The sequence below is a fragment of the Semicossyphus pulcher genome, unplaced genomic scaffold, assembly GCF_022749685.1.
Source record: "Semicossyphus pulcher isolate SPU_LCO1_2020_fin unplaced genomic scaffold, fSemPul1.0.p SCAF_14, whole genome shotgun sequence".
NCBI classification, from domain to species: Eukaryota; Metazoa; Chordata; class Actinopteri; order Labriformes; family Labridae; genus Semicossyphus; species Semicossyphus pulcher.
Window position 1 is genome coordinate 28,154,163 of NW_027211648.1, and position 16,083 is coordinate 28,170,245.

General features: G+C 41.6%; 1 protein-coding gene across 1 annotated transcript in view; it reads right to left on the bottom strand.

Annotated features, from left to right (window-relative positions):
* The window catches only part of crybg1a (crystallin beta-gamma domain containing 1a), a 58,247-nt gene that overhangs the window by 20,445 nt on the left and 21,719 nt on the right, over positions 1-16,083 (bottom strand). The window contains exons 2-4 of the mRNA XM_069661215.1: positions 11,234-11,375; positions 3,939-5,326; positions 271-1,358 (exon numbers count right to left, since the gene is read on the bottom strand). Of these exons, the coding sequence (XP_069517316.1) occupies positions 271-1,358; positions 3,939-5,326; positions 11,234-11,375 (2,618 nt within the window). The remainder of the gene's footprint in view (positions 1-270; positions 1,359-3,938; positions 5,327-11,233; positions 11,376-16,083) is intronic.

Genomic DNA, 16,083 nt, shown 5'->3' on the forward strand with positions numbered 1-16,083 from the left:
AGCTAACCAGCAGCCTGGCAGTAGCTGCATATGAACACTACAGATATGAAAGTGATATCAATGTTCTCATCTAACGCTCACAAGGAAGGAAGATAACCAAATTTCCCAAAGTGGGAAACTGTTCCATAAACAAATACATGAACAATTCCTGAACTGATGTCTACAAAATTGGCAACAGAGGGCCCCGAGGATTTATTTATAATGACAGTGAAAGGTGTATTCTGGAACAGTCTGTGTAGACTACAGCGTGTTGTGATCGGACTGTTTTACCTTTCTTGGGACTTTCAGACAGCGGAGGTGGCGTTTCACTGCCAGGTCTCTCACCAGGAGTGACGTCTTGCTGCTCTGCACTCGGCTTCTTCTGTCTGTCTGACTCCGTCTGACCAGATGTAACCTTTTTAGAGTTGGTTTCACTTGTTTGAGTTATGTTAGTGTTCCTCTTTCTTGCCGGAGATGAAATGGGCAACCGAGTCTTAGGCGAGGCATTACTCTCTTGTTTTTTGACATCCGGGCTCTCCCTGCCCTTTGAGAGTCCTGCTTTCGTGCCAGTCGCCTCACGCTCTCTCACCACACCATTTACCAGGTTTATAGAGTCACTGTCCTCATCTGACTTCTCCTTAATCCACTTTGTTCCTGGCCTGGGTTTTGTGGGAGAAATGTCTCCTGACAGAGCTTTCCCTCCCTTACCTTCTTCAAAACTGGGTTTCCTGCCAGTTTTGGTAGGAGTGACCGGAGACTTTAAAGCTTCTTTGCTTCTGGGTTGTTTCTGCAGTCTAGATGTGAGTACGGTCCCAGAGGCTTCAGTCGGCGATGTTTTATCTGGTGTCACTGGTGATTTCACATCAAACTCTGATGTTGACCTCTTGGGGATTTTAGACTTTGAAACAGTCGCACTCGACGGAGTACTGGTGCTTTGGTCTTTTAATGTTGGTAACATAGAAACAGTTTTATCACTGCTATGCTCCCTCTGTGCTGGCATATCACTGGCAGTTCCCACTTTTGTGCTCTCTGTGGAGGCCTTAGCCTTTGTTGTGACATTCTTTGCCTTGCTGCCAGCTGCTAAGGACGGGGTCTTTGCTCCACTTGCTGTGGTATGCCGACTCTCTGCTGCTCCTTTAACCCCTGGTTTAGTGGGCATGACCTGGCCTCCCGCCCCAGACGCCACCACCTGTAACCTTGCTCTGTACATGTCTATGGTTGAAGAGCTATCATCAAAGTCTGAGGCCTCAGAGTCAGTTTTCTCTTTAACTAAGGGATCAGATGTATTTGAGTGAGAGTGCGTTGTCTCATCTGTTGTTGGAAGTGGTCCCAGGTCGGCTTCCTTGAGTTCCACATTGTTGTTTTGTTGGCTTGGCAGTCTGGAGGAAGAGAGACAGAGGGAGAGAAACATTAACAGAAATAGTTTACAGCAAGCCAATAACCACATACCAAGCAGCAACCTCCAGGCTGAGAAATGAAGCCACCAGGAAGTGCAAAAAAACTGCAGTTCTTCGATGCAACATAAGCTCAGTTTGTCTCGTTCCCCTGCGACTGGTTTTACAACATGTGCCAGTCTGCTGCCTTTCACAAGCTCTCCTAGCTGTTTTAGTCTAATAAATAAAAAACTCTGATCAGCTACCACCACAAATACAACCTCATCCTGTGGGAAACACTGTCAATAACTGTAATTATAGAGCTTAAGACGTGGACATAGATTGTATAACTTTGACAGCTCAGCAAAGCCAATTGTTGACAGTGTTCATGTCTAGTCTAAAAGTCTTTAAATAAGAAACTATAGATTGTACATTTCATTTAATTCTACTGTTGGTGTGATGAAGTATCTAGTTGGCAAGATTGATTCCACCATGTATGACAAGTTTAGCTGGAGCTAGCAGCTCGTTAGCCTAGCATAAACACGAGAAACAAAGGGAAACAGCTAGCATGGCTCTGTCTAATCTGCCAACCAGCATCTCCAAAGTTTACTTACACACACATAATAACATTTCTGTTTAATCCTGCAAGTTAAAGTTTAACTGAGCAGTTATGTGCTAAACTACTTCAAAGCCAGCACATAAGCCCTATAAAAAACAACAAATTATTGTGCTAGCTGTTTCCTGTAGCTACATGTTTATTTCCCAAAACTATTATCATTATCATTACCATATCTGAGAAGGTAAGTTTAATGTGACATGTAGCATTCAATTTCAGATTAAAATACAGATAAAAACTGCTGTAAAAGCAAAGACTGAAGTAGATGTCGCCACGTTGACATTATCCATTGCTTTGTGGACTACTTGCTGGAAGCCTTACGTTTGGTATTTTTGCCTTCGCCTTCTTGTTTTTTTGGAAACAGAAGCGACCATATTTGGATGAGAGGGTTGATACCAATAACTGTGTATAAAGATGACCGACGCTGCTTCATCTACTCTCATTGTACGAGATTGAAGCCAGCATGCTGCCATCTTGCGATGGTGACATCATTTGGAGCCAGAGTTGTGCAGTAGAGATTGGTGGGTGCAGCTGATGTAGCAACTTCCACTAACCAAAACACACACTTTAATTACTGGGAAAAGAACCAGCAAAGATCCGGCACGTCGGCTTGTTTAACAGCAGAACAGCTTCTGAAGCAGATATTCACGCTTATGGAAAGTTCAATGACTGTAGTGTTAGTGTTAGTTACGTCCCCTCTCGCCGTTCCTCCTCTACTCTGCTACTCGGGAACAGATCAGCTGCGGAAGCCCGATTTGTTAACAGAGCTGTCAATCATGAGGTCACACCCCCTTTTTATAGCATCCAATAACTAATTAAAAGTAAACTTGTCAGAAAAATGAACACTTGGACATAAATCAGCATGATAAGAACTAACTATAAGGACAGAAACCATGTTTGGGAAAAAAGTATTTGACGTGTATTTTGATTTTATAGTTTGACTCATGTCACATCTGTTAACATGGAGGAGGCGGGCTTTATGACCTATACTGCAGCCAGTCAGCAGGGGGGCGATAGAGAGGCTTTGGCTTCACTTTTAAGGAGCTGTCATGTCGTCCATCTTTTTATACAGTCTGTGGTATTGTAGTTTACAGGTTGCTGTGGTTGTCAGTCACTAGTTGCATACACTGCTTTAATGCTTTTTGTCTTCTAACTGGGATCATAATTTACAAAATAAACATCATGCTTTAAAGAAGACTCAAACTAGGACATTGAGAACATGACCTCGGTAGCAAAATAAATGGGAAGTGGTGTCATATTCTGGTAAACTGGCTCACAATAAGACCTCTTTTAGAAACCAGTTAAGTCGACCATTACAAAGATTGCAGCTATCAGGAACCCCTGCGTTGGCCTTGTATTGAAACCAAGAGGCTACGTTCACCTCTAAGGCTACAGTTGTGGGGTCAAACTTCTGCAATGTAAAGAATCCGCCTGCAGTAATTAACAAACTATAAATCAAACCAACTCTTGTCTTTGGCATAACCATCCACAGCCTGGAGAGCAACAAGTAAAAGAAATGAATGAGGTATTACTGTAGCTACTCAATGGCTCTGAGTGTTACCATGTCAGCTGAAATCAAACATACGTATGCAGACAGTCGTCACCAGTTGCCCGTCAAGTTTTGTAATGACTAACCCCTTCAGGTGGAGAACATACACCTTAGGACAACACAGCTAAGAAGAAAACTAATCCTGACTTCATTATTAACACTTATATTGTTAAATAAGTCAATACTTTTTTTATCTACTGCACAACACCGTCACTGTTTTGTATGATTAGATGTGCTGTACATAAATATTTCAGTGCGTCAGTGTGGGTTTAGGCTGCATTGTTGTCCTCTGGTACAAAGAAGCATGGGAACGCAGAGCTCAGGTTGCACGCAGGATTAGCTCTCCTGCTCTCTGTTCCCCACAGGATCAGAGGGACTACTGAACGATAACCACAGGAAGTTTAAATAGACAGATACTCACGGTTTCAGCTCTGTTGTGTCTGAACTCTTTGAAGTTGAATCTCCGCTGCCGTCCTCTCCCACAGGTTCGTTCTCATCCAAACTTGGCTCCGGGCTAATGTACACCCTGTGGGCAAAAACCTTGTTTTTGGAAGGCAGATTCACAGTCTTGCGCGTCACACGTATTTCTCTCAATTTGCCTTTCTCCTGAGGTGAACTTTGCTTTGGGTGCGGGCCAGTGTCGGGCTCCTCTGTCTGCTCTAAGTTTGTTTGCAACTCCCCTGTAATTGCTGCTAAGGTGGTGTCTGATTCTGGCAGGCAACCAGTGGACGGAGAAGTCTCGGAGGGGGTAGAAGGGCTGTCTGCAACCTCCTCCGTAACTGAATCTTCCTCAGGAATTACAGTGACAGGTATAGCCAGGACGGGAGGCGAGTCTGCTCTGAAGCCCTCCTCCTCTTCTTTCACTGTATCCCTCTGTTCCTCCCCCTCCCTCTCCCCTTCCTCCTCCGGTCCCAGGTGTGTTTCCACCCATATGGCTTTGTGGAGCTGGGCAGGAGAATCACCTCGGGGCACTTGCTCTTTCTCAGGTGAAGAGATCAATACCTTTTGGGCTGTTTCCAGAGAGAATATCCGCCCCCTCCTCTTCTCTCCTGATTTGTCCTTTGCGAGGTCCGGGGAGTCTTTTCCTTCTTCCTGAGTGGTGATGAGATGAGTGGTGGACGACTGAGAGCCCAACCTTATTCCTCTTAAAGCCGTGCTGTGGCCCTTCTCTCCGATAGTCACCGACGATTTCTTTGATGCTAAACTTATAGAGGTTAAGTTAGGTGACTTTGGTGCCTCAGCTTGCTTGGAAAGTGGGATTTTATGTGTCGACATTGCGGCCTGGTTCGCTGCATTATCCTCCGAAATCTTCTGGAGATCTCCGTCCAAACTGACCCGCAGCCTCTTGCTCACTTCCTCCACCACTGATTCTGTAAAGCTGAGTTCTGAGCCCGAATCGCCTAATTGAGCGGTAGCGGCAAGGTCCAGATTGGTGGGAGTTACATTCCCAGAATTCCTTTCATCGCTGCCTGTGCTGACCCTGCACACATGCAACTCTCTTACACTGCTCCGGCCACTGCTGTTGCTGTCTGCAAACGGGAATTCTGTCACCACAGAAGACATGCTCGAGCCGCCGGGAGTGGAACTGCGAGTGTCTGCATAGAAAGGTCCTGTCAGCTCGCTGTCTTTTCTGGAAGGAGTTGGAGTCTGTAGTCCGACCTCCTGTTCAGACTGAGGTGAATTTGGAGACAGGGGGGACGTTGGGGTACTTGCATCGCCTGAATGCCGCCTGCTGCTGCTGCTTTTCTTTCTCTTGGAGCTGAAGAAGTTGCTGAGGCGATCAAACATTCCCTTCTTTTCCTCCGAATTCTGAAAGAAGAAAAGAAGAGGACAGAAAGATAAATGTTGAGGTGTGAAAGCACCACATAAGATATTAAGCATAAAGCTTAGCAGGAAAAAGAAACCTTAATTTGCCATAAATGTGTGTGGGGGTTTTTTTGCCCTGGTTACAACAATGTTAAATTAAGTGCTAAGTAAATGGATTATTGCATTCATTTCTTCAATATCAATGTTATCAAACAAGATATAAACCCACTCATGTTAAAAGGTCATAGTTAAGGATGTTAAGGAGACACAAGATTTGGATTTACAAGTTAAACAAAGCTAAGAAGAAGATCTATGAATGTGCTTCAATAATCTGCAAAACAAAAACAATAAAGCTTCTGCACAGAATATTCAGGGCAAATACAGATGCATTATTTTAACACGCTGCAAACACAAGTTTTGCTTAAAACTAGTTACGAAATGAACGTCCATGCCTCCACCATGGAACACAAAGAGTAAGAAAGACTGAAAACCATAGAGCAGATTATATTTCAGTTAAAAGGAAATAAACAGATCATGAGTTCGATAGAAGAGGGCGTCACTGTGAAACAAAAATCTGTTTATGATCGTGTGTAAGATTGACCTTATATTAAGGTCCTTGTAATAATAGGTTTGTTAATAGGTACTACAGTAAGACCCTTATAAGTCTTTATAAGATGCTTATTAACAATAAATATATGTTAAGAGGACTATATAAGTCTTGTATTTTACATAATTTAGCTTTTCTTTCTTACAAAATTAACTGGTTAGTTGCCGGTTAATAAGTGTCGGTCTACCAAAAGCAAAATTAACCGACACTGACCTCCCTATTCTCTGTAACAACCACAGAGTCCACAGAGTCTTTAGCCCTATTTGCACAGGACTAGTATTACCTGGGACCTGTTTCGTGCGACGCATTCCAAACAGACAAACAAAGTCTGTATTTTACTACAATTTACAGACATTATCCCTCGCGTAACGTCTGCTTCCTCTGCTGTTTTCATCCGCAATATTTGACAAGAATAAAATATTCAACCCCAAATTACTGAGATGGCGATTTGCACGTAACTAAAATTATCAGATGACCTCTGTGTTTGCCAAAATATGCTTGGTAATTTGCACCGGAATTTTTTACGGACAGGGCCGATTCACAGGGGATGAAGATCACAGACCACCTCCTCAAATATTATAAACTACTAGAGGTCCCCAGGTAATAATAGTCCCGTACGAATAGGGCTTTAGTTTGCAAATAATAATACTGTATACGTTCTCGCTTTAGATCCAGTAGCTGCAAAAAGCATAATTTACTGTGAATAAGTGCATAGTTAAGGCTTAACAATGGCATAATAGGAAAGTGAGTATATGCTACTATAAAACATTATAAGAAACTTATGAGGCTTTTATTAATGCTCTATAAATTGTTTACAAGTTTTGATCATGATACAATTATTAACACTTATAAGAGCCTTATTAACATATATTAAATGTTAATAAGCATCTTATAAGGACTTACCTACCTATAAACCTATAAACTACCGCTTATTACAAGGACCTTAATATAAAGTGTTGCTGTAAGATTTATTTCAAGGCTCTGTGGAATACTTACTTATGATTGGTCTATAACTACATTATATTCTGTGATCTTATATTTCCTAATATCAGACCCAAGCTTATAATATTTCAGTTTTTGACGACACTTTTAGACCAGTTTAAATTCTGCGGTTATAATGAGTGTCGGTGTTGCACTGGAGTGTATTATATTGAGAGGTGTTGCTACCATACTACCATCACATGTATGTAAAGGGGATGACAAATAATAACTCAGTCCAGCTCAAAGCAATTGAAAGCTGCAACCTTATAAAGATGTAGTTAAATTAACACGTCTCTGACAGTGTCAATAACAATGAAGATTATTATATTTGTAAAGGCAGAATTCATGGCTGAGCTGTTGCATCATTGAAGTGATATATACTGTATATGTATATCTTTTTCTATTTATATATTCTGATATTTTGTTCATCTTTTTTTTTTTCTATCATTTTATCATGTTTTTTTTAATGACAATAAATAGGTCGAATAGAAAAAGAGACTTCAAAGATTCTTTTTTCTAATGCCAATAAAAGAGTTACCAGTACATATTACATTTATCTTTTAAAATAGAGACTGATAACGACATGTATGTAAAATAATTATGCTGAACAGGTTTAATCCACACAGTCTGTTTGCAAATAACAACACACGGGAAAACAATCAGGCGAGAGGGGGATCAATAATGACTAACTAGACGGATATGAAACGTCTTCGACAGTCAGCTCAAGGGTCACTGTTATCACGGATAAAAACGGGACATAAATAATAACAGAATGAGGTCAAACAAGACAGAATAAGATCCAATACTCCGTGAGAGCGATGTTATATTCTAACACAGGGTACGGTGTGAAATAGCTGCACACTTTAAGAGTGAAAAAAGACCTGACAAGGCAGGGGAAAAAACAATCCCAACATCAAACACACCTTGTGAAACCTACAAAGCACATGTTGGGACAAGAATCATGAACCACAGAGTAAAAAACAACAATTACCTACCATTCTGACTTCCTGGAGTCTAAACCAGTAAATCCCTTTTCATTTCTGGGTCTAATTAAGGCTGAAATCGGTAGAAACGTCTCTTAGAAGACAGAATGATCCGTATGGTAGGTAGTCATAAAGTTTAATATCAAATCCAGAGTCCTACTTCATCAGCTGCCTACAGAAAAGTAGTGCTGGCTGTGTGAGCCTTCAGTTTGGTGTTGCACCTCTGAATAAAGGGACTGACTTGAGGGCATGGCCATTTGCATCCCAGCTACAGAGTAGTAAAAAAAATGATTGTGAAAGACGGTTGACATGGCAAAAAAACAAGCATAAAAGAACGCAGTGATATTGAAAGGGTGTGGATAGACATGTTGGCAAAAAACCCCACCCTTCCTCATTCTAAAGCTGGCAGATCAATGGGACATCTGTTATCGGCTGTGCCTTTATTTACGAAGAATCCAGTTAAGACTCATTAAACCTGCCAATTAGATACAAACTATACCCTGAAATGGGTCAAAGGTGCCGTAATCTAGTCAGCAAATACATCTGCAATCTGATTTATCCTGACTGCTCTGTTAAGTAAAATGTGTATGTTTCCAAGAGACTTTCTGACCAGGAAGTTTTCTATCATAAAAACCTGTTTTGACCCCAGTATTAGTCAAACATTTGGATAATTCAACTGAGCAAACAGCAGGTAAAGACAGTTTGACACCGGGTTTTTCCAGTTCATGTCCAAACAGAATGAAACCTGAAAATGTAACAGCCTAGAAGCAGTGATAACGTACCTCCAAGCCGCTCTCATTCAATCACACATCCACCGCGTTGAAGCATAAGAACACTGTCTCCAGTCTTGAATGGTTACCGTTCCTCCCTCTATTCACTGATAGCTCTCTGCTGAGCATTCCCCTTGTATTTACTCATAGCTATTACAAAAGTCAGGTAGGTGGAGATTAATAGCACCATATCTGTGTGCATTATGACCCACTTCCTTATCTATGAGCCAAAGCTCTGCTTCATTCTCTGATTGCTGCAGACAATCATAATAAAGGCTCACACAGGGACAATGTTGTTGATCTTAACAGAACATGTTTTTGTTTATATCAAGGAATGGACTTAAGGAACCTAAAAATCTTTGTTATGATTATAAATATGGCGTGCTTAAATTCCTGGAAACTCTAATAAACTTTGGAACGTGAGCTTCTTCTCAACGTCTCCCACTGACACACATCCCTCTGAGAGCAGGTTTGACAGGTTGGAGTGTATGGAAAATAGCCCCTGGACATGAGATCCCATGGGATTACGTACATCTTCTCTTAAAGGGGAAGCACAGTTTTAGATAAACGTGTGCACCTACAACAGGGAGGTCTATCACTGAGTAATTACCACAGTCACCTACAGTAGTGGTTCTCAACTGGTCTAGCCTCAATCAGGACCCACCACCGCCTCCTTCACGACTAATCGTGACACCAATTTCTGACATTTTTCAACCACTTAAATGTATTCAATGGAAAATGGTGTAGTTTAGTAGTATTAATATTACAATAGGGACGCACAATATTGGAGTTTTTGTCGATATTGTCCAACCCTTTTTGCCGATCACGATACCAATAATTATATATTTTTCCACCTAATTGCACAGAACATCAAGTCTCCCCTGTAGTGGAATTGATCTCATGCTTACTCTTATTGTAGTGGACAAAAACTGCCATACCGCAGACATCTTGCACCCTTCTTTACGTTTGACTGAAGAGGCGTACAAAAGGTCACTCACGTTTCTGAGCGCCCCTGAACGCAGCATCCCCCTGAAACACGGCAGTGAGGGAGACATGCCCAGACTTGTTTACTGCACCTACTACAGAGACATCAGCGATCGCCGATGGACCCTTTGTATCGTGTGGGAGTCCATGAATATGTAAGTTAGTTTTGCACTGATGTTTATGAAACTCTCTGTTAGCGCCGGCTTAGGCTGCGAGTGTATTTTCGCCGTGTTTGATGTTGTTTAGTCGGTAAAATGACGAGAATGTAAGCTAACTGTTAGCTAGCTGTGAAAGTTGTTTAACTTCTGTTCATTAGCTCGAGTTTCTCTGACTTTTTAGTCTTTATTTGTATATTGTTGATAACTTTGTCGCCTTAATGTCGTAGCATTATGTCAAGCTTTTTTCGGGAATCATCGAGCATTTTACAGAATTAAAGCGATGTTTTATCGGCGGAAAATAACGCCAGAAAAATGACATATCTGCTGATGCCGACGTGTCATTTACAAGCAATAGTGCAGAAATCGATAACATGCCGATAATATCGTGCATCCCTACAGAACAATAGTATAAACAGTATAATAGTCAAGCAAAAGACCTGCAGTGCATAAGAGGAAAATATTCCCTCTGCAAATCACTCAATTAAAATCCTTTGTTCAACAGAATAAACTCAAAGTGCATGAAAATGCAACCACTGCCGGGCTCATCAAGTTTTAGGACTGTAACTGTAACTGTAGCTGGGATTATCCAAGCAGTGGATACATGGAGTGTGAATAAACTACACTACTACTGCACGCGCACCATAGGAAGTCCATGACTTTTTATGTGTGTTTTTCTTTGATGGATTTAAGGTAGTCCTGCAACATATCAGGAATAACAGCTGTGTGCAAAGACAGTGTTCAATATTGGCGATATGATGTGCGATGCATTAGCAAACATTGAAGAGTGAATATTAGCAAGAACAGTTTTAATGTCTTTCTGCAGCTCTGCATGTTTTACATAGAAACGCCTGGATCTTATGCAGAAGTGCAGCCTTTATTTTAGGCACCTTTTCAACACCTTGACCACAGATTATGGATGAAAAAAGCCTTTGGTTACTTCTATTTTCTTCACTATGTATGTTTTACTCAAATAACCTAAACTAAGCTAAAATCAACAAAAGAAGAAAAGTGAAATGAAAGTAGAAAAACAGAACTTAAGCATACCACAAAGTCAAATATACAGACTATTCACCAGGAACATGGCTTATTTATTTCATTTCTTTTGCCTTTGTTGCTGCCATCAGCATGTTTCAATACAGATTGCTTTGTTTAACATAAAGGTGAAGGGCTTGGACCTCAGAGAGAATTAATGGCTGTCAATATGAAGTGGACAGTGTGATACAACCAGAAAAATAAATTTAGCTGAACCTTTTTAAAGGAATTATTGAAACATGAAGCCAAGCAATAATAATAATACACTTAAGGATCATTACAGTCCAGAAACTCTACTTTTGTACAGTGTCAGTGCACATGCACACACACACATTACTCTCTATGCTTCTGTCCGACTTTCCTGATGAATATGAAACGAGGTTATAAAAACTAACCTTGTAGAATTTGGAGGCAGAGTTCGGGCTGTGCAGCTGACTCATGTCGAGGCTGATCATGGAGGTGGACTCAGAGAGAGGGTCCCAGTCCGACTCAGTGCGGAAACTGCACTCTGTGGAAATACTCATCTGGTCGTAGCTCCTGGTCGAGAGAGGCAGGAAACACAGAGAGAGAGAGAGAGAGAGAGAGAGAGAGAGAGAGAGAGGATGTTATGTCAGTGGCCTTTGTTTCTCCTCTCAATATACAGTGTTTATGTCTGAACTGTTGTGAATTCATCACACTCCCTGTTATGAAACTTTCCTGCCATGTAGGACACCTTTGAAAGATCATATTCTAATTAGTTCAGTCTTATGTATTTTAGTTATTTATGAGCATTATATATAAAGACAGAGTTTGAACTATAACCGGCTCCGCTCTGTTGCGGGACGTGTTTGTGTTCTCAGGTGCACCGGCATATCTAATTGATCTGAACCGCAGTGACGTTTTTCTATTCTGCCTTTGCTTTGGAAAAACACACAGAGGAGACACACGATATGACACTTGAAGGACAACATTCACTCCCCAGCAGCAAACCGCACGGAGCAATTAGAGTGCCCTCGAGGATTGTAGGGCACATGTGAGGCATGAGGAGGTCTATTTCAAGAGGAGCGGCTTCTCTGCAGTTTGCAAACAGATCGCACCCAGTGTGGAACAAGTCCTTTGAGCTGTGAGCCGTCTAATAAAACCACTCAATGACAGACGGCATTCAACCTCATTAAAATGTGCAATTTAGGCAATTTGGTGCTGTGTCAATAAGGATACTGCTGCTTTATGACACAATAGTAAGGTATGCACACAAAGCGCACAAAGATGGCCGCCTGTAGGTGTTTTTTTTCCCAAGGTGCAACATGTCCAAAGGTCAGTATTCCCTTAAACCTATAAAAAAGGGGGCGCCGGTTTAGCTCAGCGGCTGAATCGCACGGCCCATGTGCAGAGGCTACACTCCCACTGTCCCGCCCCTGTGTCCGACACTATCCACTGTCCTTTCACTTCATAAAGGCATAAAGACAAAAACATAATCTAAAAAAAACATTAGCATGAAGCAGGTGAAAATACTTCAAGAAAAGACGCATGCCGTGTGCTGCTATTGCAATGAAATATCAAAACACTTTGGGACTCAAATAATTAGCATATCTAATAAACAGAAATACACAGAGCTGAAATAAAGTATGTTAAGAAATATTTAGTTCATGTTTCTACACTCATTTCTGTTTTGGATCGATATGTTTTATGTTATTTAGCTAAATCTGATGATTTTATTTTAACACAATCAAAATCAATTTAATCATTTTATTTGAATTAAACACAAGACACTTGTGCTCTAATGATGAGGACAGGCGCTCAGTGAAGAAACCCCTCCCCTTGTGCCCTCATCCCATTACTTATAATTAACCTACCACCGCCAACTTCAACAGACCCAGGCGCCGTTCACGCGAGCTCCAGGTATTCACAACGCTGACGCTACAATAATGTTTCTGAATTTAACACAAAAGAGAAAAATAGAGAGAGAAGAGTTTGTAGAGAGAGACGTGTTAGAAAGAAGACGGGGAAGGCAGAGTACGCTCTACCTCCCTCTGCTCCCTCATTTTCATGAGGGAAGAGAGGAGAGAAGAGAGAGCAAGGACGATGGGGGGTTAAGGCTAGGGTAGGGTACCCTACCCTCCCACATGACTTGTTTTTATTATTTTAATTATTAATGCTTAAGGCAAGAATCCTGCAAGGATAAGATACTCTAAGAAATGACATCACAATAAGCACGAATATCAAAGAAGGCACGGGCGGGCCATTTCTGTTGCAGAGTTTTCAGAGTTTAATTAAAATGTTTTCGTCTGTTGAGAAATATCAGTAAGATAACAGCACATTGGCTGATGAAGGTTTATGCTGAATATAATAAGAGGAATATTTTCTCTGTTAGTTCTCTGCTGTCGGGCTCCAACCCACACATCACCTCCACCCTCCTACACCTTCACTGGCTCCCGGTCAGGTCCCACACACCTATCCTGCTTCTCACCTACAAATCCCTCCATGCCTTGGCCTCACGGTCCCTTTCAGACCTCCTCCACCCCTACACCCCGTCCCTGAATCTGTGGTCCTCACACTCAGGCCTGCTTACCATTCCCCACACCCGCCACTTTTGAACTCTCTCCCTATTGAGCGCTGCAACGCAACAACATTCCTGTTAACAAGATCTACAATCAATAACAACTCACTTTGTTTTCTTTCCTTGTACTTGTGTTTATTTGTTTTTGTTTGAACTCCCATGTAAAGCGACCGAGGGTTTCTTAAAAGGCGCTATGTCAGGGGTCTCCAACAGGCAGCTCGCTGCCTGGATTTTAGTAGCTCGCCAAGAGCTTCACAGACTCCGACAACAATAAATGTAACCTTGAAAGCTTCTTCCCACAATCACATACACAGATGTCCCACACCCTCCAATACAAAATAAGAGGATAGGCCGATCAGCTGTCAACAAAAAACTGTGAAGCTGCTGGCAAGTTTGACAGCGTCTGAACCGAACCAATCACAGCGATGTTGCAACAACCTCCATCGACAGGTCGGGTCGGTTACGCTGCATGTTAAGCTAAAGAAAGGAGTTTGGTGCTGTTAGCAAGCCTGTTTGCTAATACATACTGTTGCATGAAGCAGGTGAAAATACCTGTGCCTCATCTGCCTCCAGAAGCTCTGGGCCACTTTAATTTTTCAAAGTAGTTCTGAGATGAAAAAAGGTTGGAGACCCCCGCGCTATATAAATCTAAGTTAATATTTTTATTACTTTTATTAAAGTTTACCACTTAAGCTGTGCGAGCTGCTATTTTCCACATATTCAGTATACTGCTGACACCTGTTGCAGTTATTTTGCAGTACTTCACACGAGCAGCAGCCACAAGAGGCATGCGAGTGTGTGCAATACAGTGTGTCCACCACAAGGGGGCAGAGCTACATTAGATTTCCAGGGTGAACTTGCAGAAAGACAATAAAGCACATGACGTGCTGTTTTGCAACATTAAACATGCCAGGACTTAGAAGAAAGAAAAAACGGACTAACATGCAGCAGCACAACATGATCACACATCATCTCCAATCCAATCCAAATCTATTTATAAAGCACATTTAAAAACAACAAGACAAAAGTGCTGCACAGTCAAACAAAAAAACATTCAAACAATAAAACAGTGAGACTAATTTGAAACAACGGGACAATAAAATAGCAAAAAGCATGAACACCAACAGGAAAGGAAAGAGAATAAAAAGGCAGCACTCATGCAGAGCCAAAAGCAAAGAAATAAAAGTGTTTGATTTAAACACAGGCAGCGTGGAGGACAGCCGAACATGTGGAGGCAGGGCGTTCTCAAGCTTTGGAAAAGCTCGGCCACCCCTGAGCTTCAACTTTGACCTTAGGACAGCCAGAAGCAACTGGTCTGTCGGCCAAAGTGTCCTTGGTGAAAGATGAGGTTTTAAAAGTGTATTTAACAATTTATGAGTTTATAATAAAAGCTTAAAATCAATCCTTAAACACACAGACATCCAGGGAAGGAATCATTCACAGCAAAAGTTGTTTATTTTGATAAACTTCTGTGGTTCCTTTAGATGGCAGAAGAATCACCTTCAATATTCAAGTTATTTTCCTTTTACTGCTGACAATGTAAATCAATAATCAGGCTGATCTCACCTGGAATAAACTTTGTGAGAGCGGTAGTTTGGGAGCAGCAGCAGACCCAGGACTTTACGCTGTGAAGCCGTGTTAAATAATCCAAAGTACAGTAAATGGACACTGGATTATTCAGTGCTTTGAAACTCTAACACACACAGTGAGAACAGCAGATCCAGCAGACTGTGTGTAGATATTTACATTCTTTGTGCGGCTGAGCAAAGCCTCACCTTCTTCAGCTCCGACCCGACAGGCTGACTGTGGGATGGTGCACATTGTTGGAGCTGTTACAACCACATAATGGTTCTTACATGACCTGATGAAGATGTGAAGATCACTGTTCTTTTTAGGTTGTAATCTTGTCTTGTATATCTAAATTATTTTCATTAATAGTATTTCTTTTATTGTTAAAGCAGCAAAAACACACTGTGAGACAAACGAAGCATAACAGTGGTATCTAGGTTTTTCTCTGTTTCCTGAAATGCATGTCAACATCCTCAAAGGAACATGCACGAGCTTGTTTTCAGTCAATCAAAATGTCCATATTGGAATTAAAATGACACCAGACTGATCATGCTGAAACATGTAACAACTCTTAACCTGGATTATATCTGCTGCATTAAGTGTAACAGTAAATTCCTCCCGGATTAGAACTGATTCATAAGGATTTCAAGACATGACTGTTTTGGCGCTTTTGCAACAGTGGAAGGATTCGCCCTGAAGTACAGGTCACATTTTCACTTTTGTTGGTGTAACAGAGGAGGATGATAGCTTAGCGTTTCTCCAACTAATGAGATGTCTTTACGATTGATGACCTCAAGTAGCATGAGATTTTGAGGACTGATTTCAGACGGGGAGGATTGACAAATTGCCGGCCGCTGGGGAAGTTTTAGCTGGAATGAAATCGACCTTTTCTTGTGCTGATATGACCCAGCAAAGGTACTCAGGAGGCTGCTTTGTTAAACAGATAACAACAACGACATGGACAAGAGCGGCAAATATCTCTGGAAATGTTTTCGAGCACACTTCAGCTGCGGTGTGAGCCTCCTAGTTTTGATTGGATAGAGGCATCTCCCTAAATAGCAATCAAACCTGCTATTTCGCCGTCTCTCCCCTACTGCGAGGCGCTGTCCTCTTCTTCTTCTTCTTTACAATCACTCCTGG